Source organism: Strix uralensis, chromosome 5, assembly GCF_047716275.1.
Source record: "Strix uralensis isolate ZFMK-TIS-50842 chromosome 5, bStrUra1, whole genome shotgun sequence".
NCBI classification, from domain to species: Eukaryota; Metazoa; Chordata; class Aves; order Strigiformes; family Strigidae; genus Strix; species Strix uralensis.
The window spans coordinates 58,240,726-58,267,783 of record NC_133976.1 but is presented as its reverse complement, the minus strand read 5'-3'; the positions used below and the strand labels follow the sequence as shown (position 1 = coordinate 58,267,783).

Below are 27,058 nucleotides of genomic sequence, written 5' to 3'. Positions count from 1 at the left end.
TTAGCTGCTTTTAACTTAGCACATTAAGTGTTCATTAACACCATCCACATTTAAATTGGTGTATTTGTTACTGTTCACTTTGTTTAAACAACTGCTTTTACACTTGTGGCTGAGCATCAAGTAATTGAACTTCCAACCATCAGTATCATCCACCCTAAAAAGCAGGCACTCCCAAATCAAATGGGGAGAGTCCTTATGCAGGCACACAAGCAGCAGCTGTAACTGAAGGCCTTGTCCCCAAACAGACATGCGGGTCACAAGCAACACACCTCACCTCAGGGCAGGCACACAAGGCACCCCCGATCCATGGACCAGAGGGGGCAGCAACATTTCAGAGAGCTCCATGTGCTCTTTCTAGTTATTTTCTCCTTCCACCTGTCAGCAGGACCCTCTTTTCAGCCAGACCCTCTTTTGGGCAACCACTCAAATCATGGTGAGCAGCCATTGTACAGGTATTGCCCAACAGTGGGCTCTTTCATCTAACTTACTCTCAGAAAGCGAAGTAGCAGCAGAATACCCAGCTGTTCAGAGCACTGTTGGGTATTTCCTTTGTTCTGTTCACGTTTCCAGTAAAACACTTTAAAAAACAAAACAAAACAAACCAAAAAACAACCTGGAAGATGGCACTCTCAGAACAACTATTGTTCACTACGGACACTGAAATAAAATATTATTTTGGTGCCTTACTGCCTGCAAGACCCTGGTGCCGTAGGATACACCATAGCACTTCTTGCTAGCACGGAGAATCCAGTGCAGGGAAGCAGTAAGCTTTGAGGGAGCAACAAGACCTTTCTCACCAGAATCACTGGCAAGCGGTGTACGAGCATGGGTGGAGAGCAACAGGTGCAAGAACATTTTTTTTGTTTTTTAAATGGCACTTGATAATGGGAAACTCACCTGCTCAAAGCTGGTAGCTGCTTCCACGCTCATTTTTTGCAGACCCATGACCTGGCAGGAGTAGCAGTGCTTATCTCCGTTAGAACAACTCCAAGGGTTGATCAACCGACTCCATTGCTGTTTGCTCCAGGGAGGTCACTGTTGGGAGCAGCAGATTTCTGTAAAGAAACAGTCATTCCCTCGCCTACACCGGGAGCTGACACAGCTGCACACACCCCAGTCCCTCAAGCAAACGCTGCATCGTTTTTGAAGCAAACCCTTGGCACTATGGTCATCCATGTCAACACACAGTAGGATTTCCCAGCTGCAACTCTGCAACATCCAAGAGCAAAGACAGACCCCCCAGAGCCGACTGCGTACCACCTGTACAGCGGTTCTGGGTGGCTCAGTGGGGCCAGAACAACCACCCCTCCAGCCCACTAACTTTCTGCTGTAGCGGAGAGAGGAGGCGGCCCATGGGGTTCATGCAGTGCCTACACCACTGGGGTACTGCCATATCCCTGGGGCCTGCCTATGAGTTCTCAAACGGGCCCAGCCACCCAGGCTGCTGCTGGATCGGGGTGATTACACAAGTCCCGCAGGTTTCTTGCATCCTTGCTTCAAAAACAGTCACTTGGCGAGCAAAACACTGGCAAGAGAAGGACCAAGAGCAGGGAAGACGAGTGGTGCTGAACAGGCAGGGGGTGACTACCAGCTTCCCGGCAGCACTCGCCATTGTAGGGGCCACAGAGGCCGCATTTCATTCCACACTTCTTGGAGAACACCAAGCTGCTCACACCGTGTGATTTCACCTTTTGGGTGGTGCCTACCAAAGCAGGGGCCCAGGGGCACATCCTGCAGTGCGGCTGAGCACCCTTGTTCTTGGGTATCCTACTGGGAGAGCTTCACAAGGCAAGCCACCTGCACTGCACAGATCAAGGGAGCGGCATAGCAACAGATTATTAAAAAAAAACCCCCGAAGTACTATCCAGATTATCCTTTAATCCAACCAACACATGCATGTGAAAGGACAAGCCGTTATGAGTTTCTAGCGCCAGCCAGCCTCTGCAGCATTGGCAGGGGTAGGAGGACACAATCTCCAGAGTAGGCTTTCCTGTAACTCTGCACTGCAATTCCTTACAACTTCACCTGACTCACTAGCTGCTGCCAGAAAGTAAGTGGCTGGCTGGAGTCTGCTCCGATGCCATCACTCAAATCCAGCCTCCCTGGCTCAGGGCAAGCACGCTGTCTGTGCTTCGGTAACACTGGCAAGACCTAACCACAGCTGCCCTAAGCCATGACCGACTCAGGAAACACACCCCATCCCCCTCTGCTTCTGCTCCGCGTGCTTTTGTGATTGACGTCATAGCTGCATTCGGATGCAGGGCTCAGCCCCACGTTACATCTACTAAAGACATCTCAGACAGCTCCATTCGTTTGCTGAGGTACCCTGATTAACAGCTAGCCTCCCTCTTGAGGGAACAAGTCAGAAACCAAAGTGGACAAAATGATATTTGGAATTCTCTCCATGGAGTATCAGCAGGATCCAGGATCCGGGCTCCTCAGCTAAGCCTCGTGTTACCTGCAGTGAATCAGGGGTCGAACTCCACCCAGGAGCTGTTGTGCTCCTGGGGAGCTCCTCAAAAGCCCTGCAGGCCAACGCACCAGAGGCTTTGGCTTGGAGGAGAGCAGCTTCCCCCCTGGCAACCAGAGCAGAGCACGTTTGGCAGCTCAGGCCTCACCTCAGATTTTCTCCGTTCCCACAAGGGGTGCAGGATATGGGGCACACCAGCGCTCTCCTGGTGCCGGCAGAGCTGTCCTGGCACTGCAGCATCACATGAGGACATCAAGAGGTCCCTAAACCCAGAGCAGCAGTCACCCTGCCATCGGAGTTCTCCTCTTCAAATTCTAATCCATTAAAGACCAACCATATCCCAGGTCACCTTTGTACAGCTCTAACTTACCCAGTGGGTTAAAAATTAATAAAAACCTAACCTCCTCGAATCAAAGTAATGAGTAATGTCAGAAACAGTCTTTTGCAGGCTCCATTCTTCATCGATCCTTCTTTACTGATCTCTCTCACGCACGCACACACATTTTCCATTTTTTTTCCAGCCACACTGCATGTTTATACCAACAGAAGTGACGGGTGAAAAATAACTCAGCTGTAGAATTAAAGTAAGGGGAGGTAAATGACCACACAAACAGACCATTAGGTAAATGTCAGTTCTCATATTTAATATTTTAATAATTTTGTTTGCAACATTTACCACATAAATCATCTAAATAAATAGATGCTGTACAGTCTCTTATCCATATCAGTACAAAAATAAAACCACACTTTGTGTCAAATTATACTCGAGCCTGCCCTCCCTTTGCTATTACAATCTCCTTTTACAGCACATACTCGCTCAGAAAAGGCATTATACTCTGATTGGTTTGTTTGGAATTGGTTTACTCCCTATTTCCCCCCCCTCCCCAAATACATTCAATTAGTCTGTACAAAAGCTAGAAGCTCATTCTGTGCAAAAGGAAGCTTTCTGTGTGTGCAAAGACTCAGATGCTCTAGCGTGCTGACAGGAACAACGGCAACAACTGAAGAGACGAGAACAAAAATAATCGGGGACCCTCCCCTCTAACTGACCCCATCCGCCATCTTCGCCCCCCCAACAGAAAGGAAGCATACCAAATTAGATGAGTCAGCGTGCAAAAGAGTCCAAACGATGTGCGTATGCTAAGGGAAAAGGTTGGTGCTGAAAACCCAGAGAGAGAACTGGGGTTCCCCCAGCTGTAGAGCTGGCTAGGTGAAGAAAAAAGATTCAACTCAGCCTGCTCAAAACGTTGTTGAGATACGCAGAACAAAAGCTTCATCTAAACGATTTCAGTTCTTTTGTTGCTGTTCTGTTGGAGATGAGGTGAGGAAACAGCCTCTGGAAAAATCCAGCAGCTACTGAAGACAGCTCCTGGTTCACCCTCTTTTCCTCTCCCCACTCCCTGCAGAAGGACAGACAACTCCCCGTTCCTCAACTAAGCTAATAAGGTGCAATTTTTCAGACAGGAAACTCTATAAAGATGTCTCCAGGGCTGGAAGAAGTGGTCATAGTTCCAGACCAGGACCACCCAAACTGAAACTCAATTTCATTTTTCCCTTTCCTCAGACAAAGGAGGTGGGGAAGAAAGAAGCCAAACCTGCACCCCGAGGGTGACTTTGCAGGTCTCCTCTCCTCCCCTAGGGAGCCCTCCTTTACTTGGCACGGTGGAGCACACTCCCCCTTCAGCCATGGGAGGGAAGCAAAGGGCTGGGTGGCAGCTCTGGAAAAATGATAAGGAGCAGCCAGCAGCCTGAAACAGATTCATCTTTTGCTTTTCAAATGCCACTTTTAGACAGACGGTAAGGAGTACTTAGCACTCCTAGTGCTTTGCATTCCAAAGTGCTTCAAAACATACTTCAGATTTAAAAGCAAAAAAAAGCTGCTTAACATTTTGACAGATTTGCAAAAAGCTTCTTTGTGCTGACTCTACATTTTCTGGTTAAAAAATAATAATAAAAAAAGGCTTTCCACCTCCTCCCTCTCCAAAAATCCCCCTCCTAGTCAAAACTCTGCTACCCCAGTAATGAGATAAGCTGTGATCGGGGTTTCGAACGATCTTATGAGCTCTGCCTTTCAACATCTGACTGGCACCCTCGGACAAGAACCCCTAGCATCTTTGTTTCCATCTGCTGTGGGCTGTGCTGCAATCTCAGCAGCAAAGCTTCCACCCCATCCCAACTTGGCAGCAATCTCTCTCCCCCCTGTCAGCCATTACATGCTCCTACTGAGCTCCACTCCTCTCTACAACTCCCAGTTAACTAGGGATCATCTGCCACCTGCTCCCTGCTAAGCCACTGTACTTTAAGAAATAAAGGGTGCAAAGGGAAGAGAGGTGGAAGAGAAGGGGTCGTTACTCCAGGAAGTACCTGTTACAGGAAAGGATCTGAAGGGTCTGAATTCAATTTCAAGTGATTGTTTCTTTCTCATCCCAGTTGTCCTTGGGCTGTTTTGTAGGCCTTCCCATCTTGACCAGCTGCTTGGGTGGAACCCAGGTGGTTCGGCACCCAGAAGGTTCACACTTTCTCTGTGAGGACAGTAAGTTCAGCAGGCAGAGGACCACACGGTCTCTTGATCACAAGCTATTGTCTCAAAACAAGCTTACCATGCCCTTGCGGAAAACTGTTTTATGACAAGCATGGCAAAAATTACATGTTCCCTTTACCTGGATGTGCCATTGCTATAAATTCCCATGTAGAAGTTACCCTTTGCAAGCTGTTATCATACACATCTCCCTTGCTTTCCCAAATGGTAAAAGATGGATACATAAACACAGCACTGACCATCTCCTCTTCACGGGGCCCACTCAGAACTCTGAGGGGCATCCACCCACTGATGCAAAGGATCAGCTTCACTGCAAGTTCTTTGCACTTCTAACATGCCTTCTCTCTCAGCTGCCAGCTCACCCAAAGGCCTGTCCTCAACTGCCTAGCAAGAGCAACTCTGAGGCAACTCCTTCCCTGACAAGCAGCTGCACCTACCATTTTCCTAGATGGCCCACTGCCTTCCTAGGCTGCAGGTAGGCAAGGGAGGAACAGAAGACTGGTAGATACGAATTAGCTTTAGAAAAGGAGGTTTTTGCACTTCCCTACTTCAGAAAGCACAAACTTAAAGCTTGAGAGGAGAGGAAGGGGTGGAGAGGTGGTGGTAGATTTAGCTTTGCTCAAACACATGGATGTGGCTGACAGCCCTCGCTGCTGTCTTCCGCACCCCGGCCTCTGTTGGGGCTACCACCAAGGGTCTTACATGAGCTACCCTGCCTATTTTTTGACCCGTGCGAGGCCTCCCTTCTCTGTTCCAGTGAAACCATCAAACAGCACTAGCTGGCATACAGCAGGAAACAGTACTGGGGCCAAGGGCCCCCCCGTGAGGTGAACAAACAATTTCGTACATTCAGTCACAAAACACCAGAAGAACAATTCTGGACAGTTTCACAACACTAACAACAAAAAAAAAGAGCCATTCATTTCTCAGTAAGCTTCTTTCTTTCTGAGGCTCCAACACAAGCAAGGGTCAATTCACTAACAAATTTGGGCTTATTTTGGCAAATGAAAGTGCTTTTGGGTGTTCTCACAATAATATCCTGGCCTTGCTTGAAAAAGGGAAATAAAACCAACAAAAAAACACCTTGGTTTCACTTCACAAGCAGAAGGGCCCCCAGGCAAATGCAAGACAATAAGGAGCATGCAGGAGCTACAAGGCTACTTAATGCCACTGCTTATGTGTTAAAACTTGCTGTTCCAAGGCATCACTTATATATCAGAGCAGTAACATCTAGTTTATAACCATCCAGAAACAGAGGCAGTTCTTTCCTTTTTTTTTTTTTTTTTTTTTTAAACACGGTGTTAACAATAAAGGTTTTCCAATCTCATGAAGCCTCTCAGTGCTGTCATATATACAGTGAGTTCACTGTGAGAAGACCTATGACAAAAACTTCTGTCCCCCAAACGTGGCTGGTAAATTCTCACATGGAAACAGTTCTAAGAATGAGTATTAGAACAGCTCTTCTTTGAGAAGTTTGTTTCTTGCATACAGTTCAGTAATTTCCACTGGCTGAAGTTTTTCTTGTTTACAGCCATGGAGCCAAACGAGGTATGGGAGAGTTAGCCCGTTTCTATTCTCAGCTTGTGCTTCAAATAGAATTATTAAACTCAGCTTCAGCTGGATGCTATTCTGGCTCTTCTAATCAAATGGAATGCTTAACAGAGCTCTGAGCACAGCATCTGATTTTCACAGTATGTTAGCCCAAGAGGTCCCAAATCAATTTTCAGATTTTGGGTTGAACTGGCAGGTAGACGGTATTGGGGAGAAGAGACAAGTAAACCCAGACAACCTCTCTTGCCTTCACAAGTAAAACCCCCATACACCTCTACAACTGCAGAAGGGGAATAAAGCTAATTTTAAAGTTCCTGAAGACCAGCTCTACCAAGGAAGTTTACAATGATATGTCACCAGACAATATGGAACAGAGCCACATTTTAAAGAGATCAAGAGAAAAATCTTCTCAAAAAGATCTTTAAGATAAGCAAAAATTCATGAATGTCAAAAAAAAAAGTCCACCCCAACACAGTAACTGCTTAGTTTCCTACCACAAACTCCTCCTCACACACACAAACCAAACCCACGCTTAACCCGATAAGGGTTAACTCCTCATTGACCTGTACACAAGGCAGCATGGTAGCCAGGTACTTTGTTCAAGCTTCATGTAGCGAGATGATTAGTCACCAGCACAACTCAAGCTAGCTTGATCCAAAAAATGATTAAGATCTGAAGCTGTGGGTGGATCCTCTTTGAAAGACCACCACAGGTCTTTGAAAACTCCACTGCAAGAGGAAGAAAAAAATGTTTAAAGAGAAACGCCAAAACAAAACATGGATAAGTCTCAGCTGGTGGAGAGAAAAGCAGAGGATGGAAATCCAGTTTATTAGGACAAGTTCTTTCCTGACACAGGATTGGTATTGCTTCCTATGTCAGCCAAAGCCAGGAACCTTAGTAAATAGGAAGCTTTTTTGGTGTATTTGTACACTGAGACAAGACAGGACAAAGGCAGCAGTACCTGCATTAGAATAAAGAAACCAGATCCTATAAATGCCATGAAGATTTAGCAGGATGAGCCGGAGTTCAAGACTTTTTAAAAAGTAAGCTAAAATATTATGCTTCTGCAACCTAACTACTTGATCTGCTACAACCCTCAAGAGTGGACTCAGCCATGCGGTGTGTCCACTGGCCACAACAAGAGAGAGATGCAGGTATGCAGCACATTTGGCAGGTGCCTTGAAGAGGGGGTGTGTGGGTGACAATGACAACGCTGTCTGACCCCACATCCTGCAAATGAGGGTGCAACTCCAGATACAGAAGCCTCGCTCTGGACACCCACGTTCGACAAACATCCTGAGCCTGTATGCTTACCTCATCAATTTGCCCTTGCTAGCTACTGCAAGCTTCTTTCCCACTCACTCTTCCTCCCACCACATAATTCCATCCCCCCCCCCCCCCCCCCCCCCCCACCTTCCACTTCTCACCTTCTCAGATTTCTCCATAATAAAACTCCCATGTCACTTCTTTGAGAGACAAAAGGTTAGTCCAGAAACTGAAGATTTTCCCAGTGGTCCTGAAACTGCTGTGACACAGCGGAAGACACATCTGCTCAAACAGCTCTGAGATGGAAGGGAAAATCCTAAATCTACACTGAGCTACCATATCCTATCTGAGGTAAAACCTGCTTTTAATAAAAACAGGGGGCAGTCCAAGCACTTTGCAAAAAGTAGATGTTTGGAGGACAAGAAGCCCCAGAGCTCCAAAATTCTGCAGACCAGCAACCAAGCCCTTCAAAGGAACACATTGAGGATTTCAACAGGTGCCTTTACCTCAGAGCTCAGAAAGCTCTTAACTTCATTTAGCATAAATACAGCAGATAAGAGATGCTTCAGGCGGGGTGGTGAGAGGAAACAAAGGATTTGAGGACAGTAATCATGACAGGTAGCCAATGTCACCCTTCAGCACTCTGTCCTGCAGTCCCCACCTTAGACTCTAGCTTACTTTTCTTGCTTTCCATAGGAAAAGGTCTATATTTAAAAATTCATTTAAATAAAATTTGCTTTTAAAAAAAAAGTAAGAGAACATGCATGTGCAAGAACAGATGCTATGCTAAACTACCAACTCAAAAACAGCAATTCTTCAAAAACCTCAAAGTGTCACAGGCAGTCCAGCACAAGGCATTTTTAAGTGCAAGATCAGGCAGGGTCTATTGAAATGCAGACCGCTTTCCTTGGCAAAGATTTTTAAGCCTTCCAAGGGGAAGTTCCCATCAGTAAAGTAGTACAGGATCACAGATACTGTGAGGAGACTGGAGTCACAGAAGAATATTACTCAGGCAGTACAATCCAAGAATTCTCATTGCTAAGAATTAAGAAATTTTTTCTCCTCCTCAAATCTAATACATGCTTTCCCCACATGTTGTTTACCTTGGATCTCTCAATGGGGAGATCCAAGAACAGAATTTGCTGCCAATCAAGGTTCATTTCTAGCTCAGCTCTGTCCAATTCCTGTGTCCTGGGCCTGTGCCAGTATCTTGGATATCTTTGCAGTGCCAGGCAATGCTTCGGTTGTCCTATTAGCCCCTCCTCCCAGGGGAGAGGAGTAAATTTTCATCCAACTTATTACCACAGATTCAGGGCAGCATTTGTTATTAATACTGAATTTGGCAAAGGGTAAAAACACCCCACTTTCCATAACACATTCCTCACACAGCAGAGCTGAGCCTGGAAATCCTGTTTAGCATATACAGAATGGTATGTCTCGACTGTGCTGGGTTTCTGAGCTTTTAATGAGGGCAAATTGAATTTATGTTGCCAATTTAGATTTCAGAGATGCATTTCAGTCTTTCCGCATGATCAACAATCAAAGGGAGAAACCTCTGCTGTCTATACAGACCCATGCTGCAAAGTCTGACTTACCACAGACAGGCAAATACGGTTCTGAAGTCCTGACAGCAGGCCACAGGGAAAACAGCACTGGAGAGAAAGTCTTTACAGGCTGGAGTTATCTACACAGGTAGCATCCATCGCCTCTCGCTGCTGCAGGAAGAGAGGGAGGAGGAAGGTGGGAAGAGCAATGCACAGAGAAGTATCTTTATCCAAGGGATATCAATTACAGAACAAGGCGACAGGCTAGAGATCCAGCTCTCTTTCCACCTCCACATGCCCTCTCCCCACAAATGCAGCTGCCACCACTTAACAGGATAAAAGGTGAATTGTTCAGCTTGCTGCTTTCACATCTAGGAGGAGAGTCTTTGCCAGGGAAAGGGCTGTCAGTTTTTCAGATGGACAAAACAATGACAAACACACACCCCCTACACTGCCCTTTTTTGCGTATCTGAAAGGGGAAAAAGGAGAAGAGGGGAAAAAAAAAAAAGGAAGGTCTCTGTAAACATTTTAAGAGGAGACATTCTGGATTTTTTTTTTCTTCTTAAGGGGTAAAATAACCCTTCCCTAGCCCCACCCTAAAAGCACTGGTTTTGGGGAGCACTGAAAACAGAGATTCAGAACTGCGCACTCCGGTCTCGGAAGAAGCCCTCAGCCACTTGTGCTTCTCTGAAAGTGACGGTAATGGAGTTTGCTGTGATGTCTGTCACTGTCACTTCGCTGGGGGGCACAGTGGGAATCCAAGGGAGACTGCCATCCACATCTGCTGCAGAAGGAGAGGCAGATAAGAGCATGTTAGTGAGAGAGAGAGAGAGAGGGTGAGGGAGAAGAAAGGAGGAAGAAGAGAGGGAAGGGAAGGATGGAAAAGAGGCCTCCTTTCTGACAAATGGTGGTTGAAATCAGCCTGTACTGAGTCTGCACATACAAGGCAAGAAAGAGCATGGGCAAGCCCTCTCCTCAGAGGCCAAGGGAAAATGGAGGATCACTGCACGATATAATAGGAAAGGATTAGCAAAGGTGTTCAGACATACACCAGCACCAGATAGCCTACAAAGGGGTCAAAAGACTCTGTAACACCACCCAGCTCATCTAACCATCCACAGTTCCCCAATACCTCTCACCCCATCTCAGCCCCTAATTTGGCTGTCAGGAAAGCACACTTATCCAGGTGTGAGCTCACCTGCTTGTAAATGCCCTACCCTGCTGAACAGGAAAAATTCACCAACCCTTGTAGATGCTCTTCAGATACTCCTATAGGAGTCAAAGGGACGCAAAATGGAGGGTCTTCCTTGTACTGCACCTGCAATGCAGCCTGGGTGCGATTCTCTCAAAAATCCATTAATACTTCTTCATGGAGAGGCTGTTCTCCCCTTCTCATATCCTTCCTTTGCTCTCAGATAGCTCCATACAAGAAACCCAAGCATTCCTGCACTTTCTCACTGTAAGAATAATTATCATTCCCTTTGCCACCCAAAGCCTCACTTCCCCCCAGCCCCCGGAGACAGCCAGAAAAATAGAAAGGAAGAAAAACATACCCTGTCCCTGCCACTATAGCTGTACTATACACCTTGTTGTCCTAACCTGGGTAAGGAACGAGGGTGCCTTAAGGTGTATTTCCTGGCCTTTGTCTGAAATATCTGGGGTGCCTACTTTCACCTCAGAAAGATTCCAACACCCCCCTGTCCCCCAACAATAACTGGAATTTCATGCAGTCCGTGCATCAAGGGGAGAACAAAACCAATTTTACATTTCTGTAGTGCCATTCACTCTTACAATCCCCAAGTGCTTTAGAGCCCAGAGCTTCTAGGGGGGGGAACAGCCCCACTCATTTGCACATTGCCAGGATGCAACACTGGGTTCCTCTGTGCTACCCCCATTGCTGCCTCCCTGGATTTTGGGCACTGTTTGAGTCCCTCTCAGAAAGGAGGGGATAGCATTGATTCCCAGAACACAGCTCTCTCCCCAAAATCCTGCCTAATCCAGCCTGGCTAACAGCTACTCCTAACAAGGAGTAACAGGATTCCTTTAGCTACTACAAGGAGCACAAGCCCTGGTTTTCCACTCCTCAGGAAAGCTACGCCTTCAGAAGCTCTAATAATGCAGGGATAGAGTTTCCCTGGTAACTCAGAGCAATGCACACATCCCACAGCCCTCCTGCACAAGATGCTAGTATCACTCCCCAAAATGCCAAATGTGCTTGGACATCTCCCTTGCCTACACTCACACTGCCTACTCAGTGGGATCATGCAGGAGTTACCATCCTTACTTCATCTCTCTCATCCCCCTCTCACATAGCTCTATAGCAAGAGACTCTGGAGGACATGGGGTGTGGAGAGGAAAGGGAAGGAGGGGGCAGAGGAACGCATAATGGGTTCCTAACAGTATTCCTGTATGCTCCTCAGAGCAACACTGTGAGGGGAGTGCTGGTGTCCAAACTTGTCCACTGCCAGCCAAGCCCCTTTGGGCAGGGGACCAGGCTGAGCATGTGGACTGTGGCAGAGTTCATCACTATCACACCTGCATGCCACCTGTGCTGGGACGAAACTGTAAGAGGGGAGTAACTTGCAGTATTTTCCTCATGTTTTCTAACACTGGGAGAGGTGTCACTGATATAAGACTAGAAAGAGGCAACACCACCAGAAAAGCAGATTCATCTGTGCTATTATCCAAACAAGAAAGGAACTTCCAGACAAGAGGGCCACAATGTGAGACAGAGAGAGCTGCTTTGAGGACCTGACCTAAACCACAATCTCAGGATGAGGCAAGCAAGGAGGAAACATGCAGAGCATCCTTTGCATGCCCCAGAACTTCACAACCAAGGGGTGTCTGGCCTTACCTTCTTTGCTGGTGTGCTGCATGGCCTCCCAGTCCTCAGGGCCCTGCCTGGCCTCTAGGCCCACTGCATCATTCAAGAAGAACTCATGTCTGCAGTTTCGGCTCTCCAGGCTCGCCATGCGGGGGAACTTCTTCCTTGATAGTCGCAGGTATTTCTGGTTTTTGCGTTGCTTTCGGAGAGAGAATGGCAGGACTGCTCCTCCAGTCTTCTCTGAGAACTCTGCCTGCCCTGGCTTACTCCCTGGCAGGCTACTGTCTCCTCCTCCAAACCTCCGTGCAAGAGAGAAACAGAGCTTCTCCTTTCCCTTGTGGGCACTCCTCAAGTCCATGCCATACAGCCGCTGCCAAGACATCAACGCAGAAAGGGTCAGAGCAGAAGTCTGATAATACAGCCGGGGCTCCCACCTGAAGTCAGGAAACTATTCTTTGTTCAGTCCCTGAACATCTAGATGAGCTAGGATAAGTTGTGCTGCTTCTACAACAGTTTCTCTGACCTCTTCAACTGCCATCTAAGCTCTTCCTAATACGTGCTTTCTAGGATTGGCTGCTTTGCTTGGCAGCAGTCAAAGTGTGCTGGAACTCCACTTCCAAACAGTGGTTACCTTTAACAAGACGGAAAGTCCAAGTCCAACATGCAATTAAGAAAGCATGACAACCAGGTAACCTGCAACCACCCAAGCCCAAAGTTGATAAAATGCTAGTTCAGAGAGCAAGAGCTGTTGTTGGTTGGGGTTTTTTTGTTTTGTTTCCCTTTTTTAAAGACAAGTTAGCTGGCTCTTCAGCTAACAGGTTAAAACTATCTGCCTACCCACTGATTTTTTGTTGTTGTGTTAGCTTGTTGCCTCCAATTTTGTCCATGCAATAGCAAATGGACAGTTTCCACCTCTCTGTGAGCAGAGGAGCAGCACAGCAGCTAACGAGTTAGAAATACACAGAAGAGCAAGAGGCTACCTGCAGTAGGAGGCGCTTTGGTTTGGGGCCTCTTTTCCTGTACCCCGATGCACGGTCTCTCTCTTCCCTGTGAAAGAGGAACACAAATCAAACCGAGTACTAAATACCACAGCACAAAGCCTAGTTGGAACTTCTACCTTTCACAGTACAGCTCCCTCATTTCCTTCATTAAAAGCCAATGGTGACCAGCATGGGCTTGGAAAACATCCCAGAATTGCTTCTTGTAGGAGTGAAAGCCTTGCAATAAGGGCATTTCTCTGACTTAGCTGATCAAGGATAGGTTAGCAAAACTTACCACCTCACATGACTCCAGTCCAGCCCTGGACCTGATTAAAACCTGAGAATGATTGCTCTTTGGCTCAATGCTGCTTGTTCTTGGCCTCATTTCCTGAACAGTGCCAATCAAAACTGCTTTAACCCTGTCTTGTCCATCTCAGCCAACACCACGATAGAGAGCTCAAGCAGGATTCATTGCTACACATCTCATCTTTGATTGGAGTAGGGACAACAAGGGCGCTTTATGCACACTGTGAAATAAAGACACTATTTCCTTTTCCTGTGTCCAGGGAGAGAAAGAACATGCATCCTTACTTTTCTTCATAAGCCACTACCAGGCGAGGGTCCAAGATATGATCCTCTGGCTCCCATGTGCTGTATCTGAAGAAAAACATAAGGAATATAAAGTAAACAATACTTTAATGAAACGTTCTCTCTGCAGGCCTGCTACCCATGTGCTGCAGCCCTGGATACTGTCTTCACAAGGGTCGGTGGGGCCTGCCACAACATTGTGAGAGCTCTGAGGAATCCCAGCCATTCCCTCCCCAACTTCCTGCAGACACTGCTTCCCCTTCCCAAAACAGGCAGGGCCAAGTGTCAAGCAGCTCTTTGTAGAACAGGGAAGACTTTCCTCCCCAGGGCCCCCTCCACGCTGTTTGCAAAGCCTGTGCAGACACATGAAAACCGATTTTAAGTCAATGCCTAAACAGGTCTCATCTGCAGCGCTCCCTCAAATCCAACAGACCCCATGGAACCTTGAGACGTGATCTGATACAGCTTTCTGAAAAATAGGTCTCTCTTAATTTAGAGTGCTCAAAGAGTAAGTATGCTTTCTCACCTGCATTATTAATTACCTCTAATCACTGAAGCCAAAAGTATTCATTTAAGAAGACTTTAATTTTTCTCCACTGGTGCCATTCAACTAAACATGTTTAGACCTGGGCCCTGAGGCAAGTTGATGGCGACTTTCCAACTATTTCTCCTCTTGCTCGACTCCCCCTGCAGGTTATTTCTATCTAGCAGAGGTCATCAGTATTTCTGTAACGGCACAGGACGAACCCATCTGCATTGTGGTCAGGGCTACCAAAACTACTCAAAATAAGCTTGATGCTCTGAAAGTAGCCTGTGAACAGTGTCACTCACTACCCCATCTCCCTCCTCGATTGACAGACAGCTGTGACAGGAGCCAGATGCTTAGGAAAGGACTGAACCCACCCAGCAGGCAATGCCAAAACAGGTTCCCAAAGGGCACAGCTTCACTTAATACCAGGGAGAAGCAGCCAAAAACTCCCATTGTGGAAGGATCACAAGGTAGCCCTCGTAGGATGTTTGCTTCTAAGGGGTCAAGTTTGCCCCGAAAAGGTGGGTGGCATGTCTCTACCCTACAAACTCAAAGGCAAGAAAGCAAGTCTGAAACCCCAGACGCCTCATAACATTAATTTTCCTGGAATGTGAGGTCCAGGGCCTGAAGGCAGAGCCCCTCCCAGCCCCCTGGGAGGAAGGCCAGAGAGGAGCCACATGCAGCTGGGCAAGGGTGCATTTGTATCAGTCCCTTTAAACAGGGGGGAAGCATTTTAGGATGTTTACATTTCTGGATGAAGCACAGGCTGCACATGAGGGCATGTGATACATGCATATATGTACACAGGGGAGGTGGTTTGGGACTGTTTTCCCATTTCATCTCTCCATTAGATAGAGGAAAGGTACTGAAATATAGGAGCATTCCTGGAGAATAGACCTAGAAATGAAAGTACAATTCTTTCACAAAAGGGAGAAACAAAAATATGAAATTCAGATATCCCAAAGTGCACTGTACATCAGAGAGTTAAGAACAGACATGCCTTCAAAACCAGCTGATCCCCCCCTCCTTCCCTCCTTTGCTCAAGCCTCCTGCAGCAACCTGACTGTGAGCTGTCAAAGCCAAGATCCTGTTTGAACAGAGGAAGGTTGCCTCCCAGCTGCAGGGATTCTGGCATTCATTCTACAAATTTAAGAAAAATAATAACACAATGGGGGAGAAAAGACATTGGATTGCTTTTCATGGGCAGGAGAAGAAAGGGGATTTGCTTTTAAAAAAAAACCTGGTGGGTGTTGCCTTTTTCTCTGCAGCTCAGTTTCTGGCTTCGCTGCAGTGGCAAAACACTGCATATAAAAAAACCCATGGTTCAGTTTGTCACGCGCATGCGCGCACACACACGCGCACAGAGCTATATATATGGGTACACACAGCCCAGGCTGCAGCAGAATTGCAGAGAGCAAGCACTCTGGAAAACATAGATCATATGATCTTCCTTCGCCCTCCTTCTACTCCTCCTCTTCCCCCTCCCCTCTTAACTCCAACCCAAGTTGTAAACAAGCTTGTAGCTAGAATCAGACTGTAACTCCTCCATTCCCTGACTCCAGCAGTATAATCCAGAAATCTGAGGTGCACTGCATTAACAAGATTTTTTTATTTAAAAAAAAAAAAGTGAAATATCAATTACATGGGAAAGCAGCAAACTACTGACCTATCCTTATTCCCTTCCATGAAGCCTCCAACAGAAATGATGGGATAACTGGTACAGAGATTACAAAGAGCAATGCGACAAGGCTGGGGAGGGGAAAGCAGAGAAACACAATGTGGGATGGGGAAATGGAATATGTTGGAAGACAAAGATGCAAACAGTTTGTGGTGTTGCGTGCCATCGCAGGCATATGTATGTTTAGAAACAAGGAACAGAGACTGCTAGCAGGATGTAAGGGACATCAATGCTCAAAGCATCCTGGTTTTAAGCAACTCAAACCACTGCATGAACAGTTAAAATGGAGGATAGAAAAAAAAAAAAAAAAAAAAGAAAATCAGTGCTCTTCAGATTTGGAGTTTGGGGGAAGATGGAAGGTGTTTGGACATGTCACAGCATCAAAAGAGGGGAACCTTGATGTCCCCTTGCTCCCTGGGCAGAAGGGTGTGCTTTTAACTCCCAAAAGAGACTTTCTGATCCCCCTGAGTTCCAAGGTGCAGGGCAAGGAAAGGCAGTAATAAGAATAAGGGCTGCTCTGTCCAAGGAAACTTTATGCCATGTCTCAGTCCACCTCTTGGCAAGTGACTTTACAAGAGAAGGACCTCAATGCGTTTGTTGAAAAGAGAATGGATAAACATCAGTATACTGGCCAAAAGGGAATGGTGCCTCACAGACTACAAATGTATTTCCCAACCTCAACCAGCGATTAAATTAGACTTGACTACTTAGAAGCTTGAAGCAGTCCAAGAACTGACCCACACTATATGGCAACTGGTGCTCAACAAGTGCACAAGGTCACACTTTGCCAGCTGAACTTACAGTCAAGAACAAAGCCACCCTCTCTCACCACCAGCAGGGAGGGGAAGCTGCTTGTATTCACACATGCCCTGTAAGGACAAGGACTGGGCATGCAGGAACACATCTCTACTTCTTGGACACCAGGACCATCCTAGTGGGCCCTGCTTTGCCACTGCAAGGATAAACCTGTAAAGGCAGCCCCCTGTGCTTAGCAACACACAGAGCAACGGCATGTGTAATGTAGTTGTACCCATGCGCATTTACACACACAGACAGTTACAAACAGAAAAGCGAAGACAGGGCCCCATATGGGTTGTCCAGGAGGCTGTTCTACTAGACTGCTAGCTAACATAGTAATATTCTCCAGTTACCTAATCCTTTTAATCTCAAAGCATTTTACAGACTATTTAGGCAAAGAGCAATCACTCTTCTTCAGAGACAGCTGCATTTTAATGAGGAGTATCTGTAATCAGCGCACAGCAATGCTGAAATTTTTTTTTTTCTTCACTTTTTGCAACATAGTAACCAAAGCAAAAGCAGAAAAGACACTCAAAATAACAGAAGGTTTCAGGACAAGGAAATGAAGGCATGGAGGTAATTTCAAAGGGACAAAGATCACCTGCATTTGGCTACAATCAATAAATCTGAAACATTGCCCCTTTCCATTTGTGAATTGCAGAGGGGAAGCAGTGGGACAACAAGCCAAAACCATCAACTTGTTTTCTATTTTAAAAGACTGCTTATAGCTCTAAAAATAAAGTGGGGTCCTCTTGGTGCTGAATCAGCAAAGCAGGAGCCATTCCAAGTTCAGAAGAATCAGGGTTCCCTGTTGAACTCATGATGATTTTAAAAACACTGGTATCTAGAAAGCACTCAACGGAATATTTCAGTGGTGGCAAAAAAGTCAGAATAGACTGGCACAGAGTTTGTATCTCTCAGCTGCCAGTCTGGAAATAAGATTTGGTTTTGATCTGTGGCTTCTTGGTTTTGTTTATCGTTATTGGAATGAGGCACAAGAGGTTACCCGTTAAGAATGAGATGCTCAGTTGCAGAGATACAGTGTAAGCTACTGCCAAATATTAAAGAAAAAGACAAGTAAAACACAACTTACTTTGGGGGCCATCCTTTCCACTTCACCAGGTATTCTACTTTACCCTAAAGATGGAAAAAGGAAGAAAAAAACAGGTGAACTCTACAAACAAATATGGGCTACAGTAAGAGATGCAACCAATCAACAGGACTAAATTCTGCAACTGAAAAGCTCATTTCCCATCACTTTATTTTCAAAACAAAGCCACTTCCTCATTCAAATACACTTGGTATACCTTTTTCTCCAGAAAATGGGCACACGGGGGTATTCAGGCATGCTTGAACTGCCACCAGCTTGGAATCATACCTTTGCAGAAGCCTTGCAGGCAGAACCTCAAAAGCCAACCAGACAGCAAAACTGCAACCATTCCTGCATTTACAGGCAATCCTACAAGAAGTCAGCACATCTAAACGCAAGAGGGAGATGTGTGCCAGGAGCAAGTGTCAGAGGAATTTTTTTAAGCAAAGAGAAGAAATACAGTATTTCAGAATCTATGAAGCATCTCTTTGGCATGTTACCTTCCAGTTGCTACATGCTTTGCTCAAACACTCTTCCATCCATCACAGTCACTCAACCTTTTGACCCAAGCAAACAGCAGCTCACAGCTGAAGTTCAGAGTTATCCATTTATTTGATCACTCTAACTACAAGATTTAAACAGCAAAAAAAAAAAAAAAAAAAAAAGGCAAAAAGGAGGGTAGTGATTGGAAACCATGTTCACGGGCTCCATGAGCAGCTACTAAAGTCTTTAATATTATACCGAGGGGCTTGTTAAGCACTTCGCAAAGCATGGCAGAGGCCTTTATGTGTGCAGGATATCCCCCCTCGGAGTGCCACTGCTGCAGCTGCAGACACCTTTACACAACAGCACGGCCGGCAGAGCGCTTGGGTGCTTGAGCCAGAGAACCGGTTTCGTTTTCCTCACGGGGGGCTCATCAGCCTCCCAGTGTTTGACAGCGCTGCCCGATAAGGAACTTTCCACCGGAGGATCTCTACTCGCTGCGTGCTTGCGGGTTAGTCCTCGTCACACCCCCTGGGGATGGCGAACGTTTCCACGGCGGGGGAAACTGAGTCACTAAGCTGGCTGCCGAACCCTTCCAAACCCCCTCCGGATTCGGGCTGTCCGGTTTGCCGGCGCCGGCACTGACTGTGCGTAAACCGAAACCCCCAACAATGACAGCCCACCCCCGTTGCCCAGGCTGCCCCAGAACCCCACCCACCTCAGGAGCGACTCCCGCCAACACGCGTGTCCCCCGCACGCCCGCCCGCAGGCAGGCAGGTGCCGGTACCGCCCCGGCCCCGCCGGCAGCGCGGGGGTGCCCGTTACTCCGGGGGGCTGGGGAGGAGGAGGAAGGCAGGGAGGAGGAAGGCAGGGCGGCCACGCGCGCGCCCACCACGCCCCCCCATCCGCCGCGCTTGTGCGGAGCGGGAGGGGCGGGGGGGGTGTCCCGGTGCGCGCGCGCGCCCCCCCCCCCCCCGCCCCGGCGGGGCCCGCCCCGCCCCGCCGCAGCCCACCTTCCGCACGCGCTTCTTGCGGATGCTCTCCACCGCGAACACCTGCTCCCCGATGGCCGACAGCTCCATGCAGCGGGCGGGACAGCGGCGCTGGCGCCGGCCACCGGCGGCCCCGCGGCCGGGAGAGCCGGCTGTCGCGAGGCGGAGGGCGGGCGGGGCTGCCTCCCGCGGCGGCGGCGGCGAGACTGGCCCGGCGGCGGCGGCGGCCGTTACCCGCTGGCGGCCGTTACCCGCCGCTCCCCCTCACACGCCCCCTCGCGCGCGGCCGCGCCCCCTCCCCTCCCCCCGCCCCGCTTTAGAACCTGCGCAACGTTTTCCCCGGCGCGCGCGCGAGGGCGGGGCGGAGGAGGTGGAGGCGGGGGCGGGGGGCGCGGCTTGGGCGGGAACCGCGGAGGGGTCGCTCCCGCCGCCCCGCTCCCGCCGCCCCGCCTCAGCCCCCGCTTCCCGCCACCGCCCCCCGCCTCACCCCGCGGCCGGCACCCGGCCTGGCACCCCCCTTTCCTCGTGGAACGGGCCGTCGGCTCCCACCGCCCCGGCGCTGGCGGGGGGAGCGCCGTGAGGAGTCTCCGCCCGCCGCCGCGCGGTCCCCAGCCGCCGCAGAGCGGTCGCATCTCCCCGTGTCCTCCACAGGAACGGCCCTCAGCGACCGCGTGTCACCGGCGGCGGGCGGGCAAACACCGGGTGACGAGGCGTTGAGGCAGGAGAGACAGGCGGCCCCCACCGCTGCGGAAAAACCCGGTGTGGCGCGTCTGTCCAGGCACACGCTCCAGGCGCCTCACCGGGGAGCGCTGAGGGATTTTATGGACATAGCACGCACGTAGCTATCTGACATCTTGAAACAGGCAGGACCTAAGGCCACCTCTTCAGGGTGGCCACGGCTTTTTTGGGCAGGACACGAGAAAATAGGAACATCGTGAGTAGGTATTCAGCACCGAGGTGTCCACGCTCCTTTGCGCATTGATCTGGTACGCAGAAATGTGCTTTTGCTTTCCAACCGCTGCATTAAATGGCAGATTATTTTTTTAAAGTCACCTCGGACATCCTTTCATCACAGCAGAGACTTATTTCTACATGCGTAGCTACCTTTCCTCCCGCAAGCGTGCTCAGCTGCTCCTCCACTGTGACTGCGTGTCGTTGGATGCTGTTTGTATGCCAACAGGTTGAGACGGGATGAACCTTGCTGTACAAACGGCAAATGTTATACAGACGGAAGTCTACAATGAGAGCGAGTTAATGTTAGTCATTTAGTTTCAAAGCGTTCATTTTCACACAACGTACCCAATCCAGACCTGTGGATGCAGCGAGTGGCAGGGTTATTCTTGCTGCAGCCCTTGAAGAATTCAAAGTCCACTGTCAGGAATTGTGACCCTTGGGCTAACCATGAAGCAGACCTAGCAGCTTATAACATAGTTTTGGTTCGTAACAGCATAGCCGTTGAGTATTCCAGGATTTTGTACTGTATTGCAAAATAATAATAATAAAGCTTTGATCTTCTTTTTAATCCTTCCTTTCTCATATTATGCTCCTATGTTTTAGAAGGGATATGAAAAAATATTTAAGATTAAATTTACTTTGTTTCTCAAAGTTGAGGCCTTCAGAAAAAGCAGAGACAAAGATCTAAACATTTCTCTGAATTGCAGCAACCTATTTGCCATTCCTTTCCTTGCATTTGAATCCAGTTACTGCGGTGCTGAACTGGAAAGTGGAAGAAACTGTGCTCCAATGGCCACCTTAGGGTAAAATTAAATAAATAAATAAATCCCACAGTCACAACAAACTTGCAGAGGAATCCATTATTGATAAACTGTTGTGCTTCTTAATATAGGATATTTGCAATCTGCTATGTGTCTTTTTAAGGTCAAGAATATATATTTCAAAATTAAAGAAACTTTGTTCATGAATACTAAAGGAGTTCTCAGAACAAATCCTGCATTTTGATCGCAAGCTATAATACTCTTCTTATAAATGGAGGTATACAACAAGAACCCACGTGCTCGATATTGTCAGTATAATTTCTGCATGATTATTCCCTTTCTTTCTGCTTTTCCGTTTTCTCACACCAGCAACTGACCCAAGTGAAGTTTAAGCGATATTTGCACCAGTTATGTCGCAGCTCTCAAAAAAGCACTCCTTTGCCTGGAAGGATGAGTGATGAAATCTGTCCACAAGATGACACCAGCATGCAGCAAATTTCCAGGCAAATCCCACGACATAACAAAACTATGTATTCCTTGTTCGCTGGGGGATTTTTCCATGCACATCTTCCTTCCTTCCGAGGGGCTTTATTCTCTCGTGCGGTTGTCCTGGCTGCAGTGAAACCTGTGTGAGTCCGGGCTGCCACAATGACAACGATCCCCTGGTTCTTCCAGTGCCTTCAGTACCAGAACAGCTTGCGCTTCATTTTACTTTTCAGAAAATGATACTAAGTGTCTCACCATAGCCTGGATAGTGTTTTGCAGAGCTTGGGGGGGGTTTTCTTGCAACACTTTGGGCAAAAATGTTACTTTTTAAAGCTGTTACCATAGTTGCTTTTCATTCTACTAATGGTTATAATGTAATTTGAGTAGGGTGGTTTTTCGGTGGTGGTTTTCACAACCAAGACCTGAACTCTAAAGAGGAAGAAAGAGGAAGAAGAAGAATGTCTCCCTTCCTCCCACCCAATCCCAAATTCTGAATTACAGTTAAGTGAATGTTACTAAGCCATTTATAGGGACTGGAAATAATTAAGACAAAAAGTTTAAGCCATCAAGATCTTCAGATCTTACAGCCTGTTTTAGCAGTACTTTAAAAGCCATTCCATGATAAAAGATCTTTCCTAAAGTGTATCAAGAACTAAATTACAGAGATCTTTATTGGAATTGTTCTTGTTACCACTAATTGTACAGTTGCACTAATATATAGCAATGAACTCAGTGTGCAGAAAACCAAAGCAAATGTTGAACCTTCCCTAGCACAAATTCAGAGACCCAGATCCAGGAGCCTTTAATCAAAATTCCAATTAACTTCAAAGAGTTTTACTTGAGTAAAAATTGCAAGCAGAATCTAGTACAGAAAAATTACCATTTTAATTGCTACGAGCCTGATTAAGCAATTCAGCTTCTAGTTGATACAAGCACTTATATTGACACTAAAAATTTATTAATGGTCATTTATATTCTACAAAGCCTAATCCTGCCAAAGACTGGTGTTTGGTTTTTTCCCCCAGAAGACTGCAGCAAAGATCAGCATAGCTTCAAAACACCCCAGCACATCCCCGGAGAAATGCTGCTTGATGAAGCTTCAAGGAACGACCTTGCAGCAGAAACAAGCCTTGGCAGCCCAGGAGCACGGTGCCGCCACGACTCTGTAATGTCACGGGAGCTGGCAGCCATGAAGAGCCATAATGCTGACGCCGTTTGCGATGTGTATCACTGACTCAGTGAGTGAACTGGCCTCTCTCTCTCTCTGCCGTGCTGTATGTTTAATTATCAGTAGATGGCACTCATCATGCTGCTCTGCAAGTGCAGCTCCATTTTATCCACAGATCATGGTTTCGGTATGCGGCCTTGTAACACACCACAGAAATAAAGGACAGTGAACGGGCATGGTGAGTGCTTCTCTGGCCCAGGAGAGCAGCCCCCTCAGACCCCTGAGTGGGTTCAGCAAGTGGAGTGGGCTGGGGCACAGGCAGGGTGCACGGGGTATCAGTGCTGTTAAGCTCAAAGGCATCAGAAAAACTACCCTGTTGGTATGCCTGCATCAGTTAATACTTTTAATGTTAGTTTCTTAAAATGCATGGAAAGAATGCAGCTGCCCTCTGCTGTCAACTGGCAGCTCCTCAGTTTACTCGGAGGCCTTGCAACAGCAGCCAGCAGTGTGACAATGTGTTTAAAGCCACACTTGCTGTGCATTCCTCACCTGGCTCTGATCCTCTCCCAGCACAGGATGGATGGCCAGTGAACCACAGCCCCAGTGCGCAGTCGTGCTCTGCCTCCAGGGGTTACACAACACATACAAGGAAAACAAACATGCAAGTCTCCTTGCCTTGGCCAAAGGAGCTAGTCCTAGGGGATAGAAGAAAGATCACCTGACCCAAGCTTAGGTCCTTCTGAGAGCTCTGGTTGGCGTTTGCCATGAAGAAAAATACCTCCCATGGGTTCAGTGTCATTTCACTTCCCCTCTTAGCCCCTTTTTGCCCAGCATGGGGTTTCTCCACCCCTTACAAGGCACAGATGACAGTTGTCTACTTCAAGCTTTCAACCTCTTTAAATCAGAGCACCCAGCATTTCACTGTGGCCATGCCTTGGGCGTAGATCTGAGGCACCTGGAGTACCATCTAAGTGGAATGGTAAGCACTGAATCCCAGACTGTGATCCTCTAAAGACTGCACAGCTGGCACTTGTCCCTTAGTGTCACCTCAACTTGGTGGGCAGCTCAGTTTTCCTCTGCACTTTGGCTCACACCTGGGTGTGACTGGGATCCACCAGGTGTTTCTTGACAGTCTTCCCAGAACAAGGTCAGTGCAGAAAGTAGCAGTTACCATTTTTATTTGAAAATGCTGCTGGAAGAGAACTTGTTTTCTTACCTGTTAAACCATAGCTCAACAGTCATAGCACACACCTGGCAGTGCTGGTGATCAAGATCCAGTCCCTCCTCTGTCTTCAGGGCCATGAAAACCCCTCTTCTGGGAGGCTGCCCGAAACACCAGGTTATTTTGTATCTCAGGAGCAATGGGAGCACATATTCACCCACTGAAGTTGCCTCATTTGGTGCAAGACAAATTCAGAGTTCACTGGGCCAGAGAACAGGTGTGACACATCTCACCTTCATGGTCATTTTCCTGGGCAAGAGGAGATCTGTGTCCCAATCCCTGACTGTGTGTACGTGTTATCCAGTGCCCAGCTCATAGTGAAATACCTAAACAGGTCCTAGTGAAGGTGCTGTACCACCGATCTCGACTTTGCAGGATAAACACTTAGCTAGGGAATGGTCTTCCCTCTCTCTGGGCCACTTGGACTGCTGAGTACTTCCGTGTCACAGCAAGAGTGACATACGCTGGTTTGGCACACAAAGTATGCAATTCAGATAAATTCCTCTACAGAAACTGTAGTGGGATTTTCAGTCCTCTGAAGCCTAGACTTGAAGTGTGGGTGGGCAAGGGAAAATAAGTGCTTTTGTGGTTTGTCTTTCTTTTTTTCCAAATATGTGGTTTCAATGAAATTGAGTTTTGTTGTTCCAATTAATTTGAGCTTTGTTGTTTTAGTGAAAGCCAGCCCATCTGTGGACATATGATATGTCTTTGAAAAGCCTTGGTTCCCACATGCTCTACAGAAACTTCTTCAGCTGTTCATTGCCTAAAATTTCCAAAGACTCCCACTCCATGTATGTTCCTCCCGCGGCACCTCCTGCCTGTAGAGCATCCAGGCCTAAAAATGTTTCTTTTCACAGACGACTATTTGCATGTGAGACTGTGTGTGTCCCCTGTTCCTTCCACTGTGAAGGGGACAGAGATGCAGTACTCACTTTCTTCACGTCTAAAGCCCCCTGAAAATTTTGAAAGACTTAAAAAAACAGGTATGGGGCCAGAGAGTCTTCCACACTTAGCTGAGGGTTCGGCATCTGTGCAGGCCACGATGTGATTGGCATTTGTGTTCAGATCTCCTGCTTTGGTGCCAGAAGCAGGCAAGCAACCTTCAAGGCAGGACACATCTGGGTTATACCATTGGGATGTGGAAGCTAGGAGGTGCTCTTCTTCCTCATTACAGACATACCATATTAAACCATGTCCTGCCAAGCCAGGCCAGGCAGAGTAGAGCAGACTAGACTGGTGGAGAGAGTGCATTACAGTCCCTCCAGGCTGAGGAGGCCATTTTCTGGGAGAGGGCTCTCACCACACAGCTACTATTTGCACGCACCCCACATTCTGTGCCAGCACCTTTACAAGAGGCCTCTGTTCTGGTGGGTGCCTGACGTGAGATCATGATAGAGAAGGTAAATGGAGGAGGAGGAGGAATGCACAGCCCAAACTCCTAAACTCCAGCGAGAGATTGAGCTTTCACATGTTTTCTACCTTCTGCCTTGAGGCAGCTCCTTGTCCTGAGTGATAGTTTGACCCTTGGGGTGCCTCTTTATATCAGCAGAGGCCAGAAACCTGAGTGCCGTCCTGGGAGGCACCTCATTACTTCAGTGTCTTGCTCTCCATGTCTGAGAAGGCAGTCGTTGCCACCGGCACCAAGCTTGTTCTTTGTGTAGAGCATTTGTTCTCCTTCTTGTCAATGATTTCCTATGTAAAAATCAAACACCAGCTGGTTTCTTCCTGAGGGAATGTCTTTTAGGCCCTTTAGAGCTATTCCTGATCCTTGTGCCTGACCACTATCCTCACCATTCAAATGGAACCCAACTTCTGCCTCCTAAAAATGGGAGTTCATGACTTTGTCACTCAATAGGGTCCTTTTGGTGCACATGGAACAAGCTGGTGAGTCACAGAAGGAGGGTGCAACACTGCACCATGCCACCTCTCTGCCCTGTCCCTTGGAATCAGTATTTCCAGAAGTGATGCAAAGAAAGGAGTTACTCTAATCTGTTGCTCAACTACTGTTGACTTGTCTTGTGTATTTGGACTTGGCAAAAAGCTGCTGTCTGACTTGTCCACAGAACAGCATTAGTATTATCTGCTGCCTAACAGCTGGGTTGCAAGGATCGAGTAAATAATTTCTGAAGCACTACGAGAGGGACAAAAGGCATTAGAGAGAAATGAAGTGCCCTAAGGAAGCCTTCACAACCAACTTTGCCTGATTTCCCTGCACACAACCACATACATGTGGGGTCTGAACGGTGCTTGTTCATTAGGTGGCAGTACAGGCCCAGGATTTCACGGGCAAGCACAGTCTCCAGAGGGCTCCTCTGGGTCTGAGCCGGGCTTTGTAGGCTCAGACGCTTCATTGCCCTGTCTGCGTATTTTTTTTCCTGGGGAAACATGCTGTCCTGACAAATCCTGGAAGAACACAGAAGTGGTATTGCAAAAGAAAAGCAGCAGCAATCAAGACTTCCGATACAGCCATACGGGCCTGAAGTCTCCAGGAACTGCACAGGAGGGGCTGGAGCTGTTTGGGGTAAAACCTGTGCAAAGGACCTGCAGTCCACCCATCCACCCAAAGCAGCACAAAGGGCAGTGCTGTGGGGCTGCCGCTTTTCCCTGAACTGGAGGACAACAGGGCCGGGCCTCTCAAAAATCTCATCCTTTCTGCAACAGCCTGTGGAGAGGCCTCAGACTACTGATCACTCAGAGACACGTGTTCTTTGAGGAGGGAGCACCATGCCACTGTGCCTGTGCCTCCTGCCTCTGCTGTGGGGCCGGCAGCGATGCCTGACACCTACCCCAGGACCTGGAGCCTCCTGTGCTTTTGAGTAGAAGATAGCCAACATGTCTCAGGTTGTGCCTCTTCCAACAAAATGTCCTGAGCTGAGCTGGGGTAGGAAAGGTGCCTGTGTCCTCTTACAGCCCTCCCAGCCACCTTCTTCCTCACCTTGATTTCCTTTACGTTTTCTTGGTTAAATGTTTGTACAAGTTTTCAAAGCCAGGGAGTGTGCTGGCAAGATGTGGGAGCATTTCCCTTGAACAATTTTGTTTGAGGTGTTTTCACTCCCTCCCTCTGCGCTGCCAGTTATTCCTGGCCTGGCTCAATCCTTGCAAAAGCCCAGCACTACCAAGGCACACCTGACTTGG

The 27,058-nt window shown here is 47.8% G+C and overlaps 1 protein-coding gene across 5 annotated transcripts; it reads right to left on the bottom strand.

The window, feature by feature from the left end:
* Nucleotides 1-873: 873 nt before the first annotated feature.
* Nucleotides 874-19,583, bottom strand: CBX7 (chromobox 7). 5 transcript variants are annotated; one of them, XR_012629249.1, is made up of 8 exons: nucleotides 19,354-19,583; nucleotides 17,861-17,904; nucleotides 13,766-13,831; nucleotides 13,175-13,241; nucleotides 12,225-12,564; nucleotides 10,020-10,154; nucleotides 9,422-9,541; nucleotides 874-1,035 (listed from the first exon to the last, which is right to left on the bottom strand). XR_012629249.1 is itself a non-coding variant. In XM_074871133.1 (7 exons), the coding sequence occupies exons 1-7, from the start codon at nucleotides 19,420-19,422 to the stop codon at nucleotides 9,507-9,509; spliced, it is 756 nt and encodes a 251-aa protein (XP_074727234.1). In that variant the 5' UTR covers nucleotides 19,423-19,583; the 3' UTR covers nucleotides 3,094-9,506. The 5 variants fall into 5 exon arrangements, 4 of the variants coding, with proteins under 4 accessions (XP_074727234.1, XP_074727235.1, XP_074727236.1 ...); XM_074871133.1 differs by lacking the exon at nucleotides 874-1,035 and having other exon boundaries at nucleotides 3,094-9,541; XM_074871134.1 differs by lacking the exon at nucleotides 874-1,035 and having other exon boundaries at nucleotides 3,094-9,541; nucleotides 10,020-10,151.
* Between the last annotated feature and the right edge of the window lie 7,475 nt (nucleotides 19,584-27,058).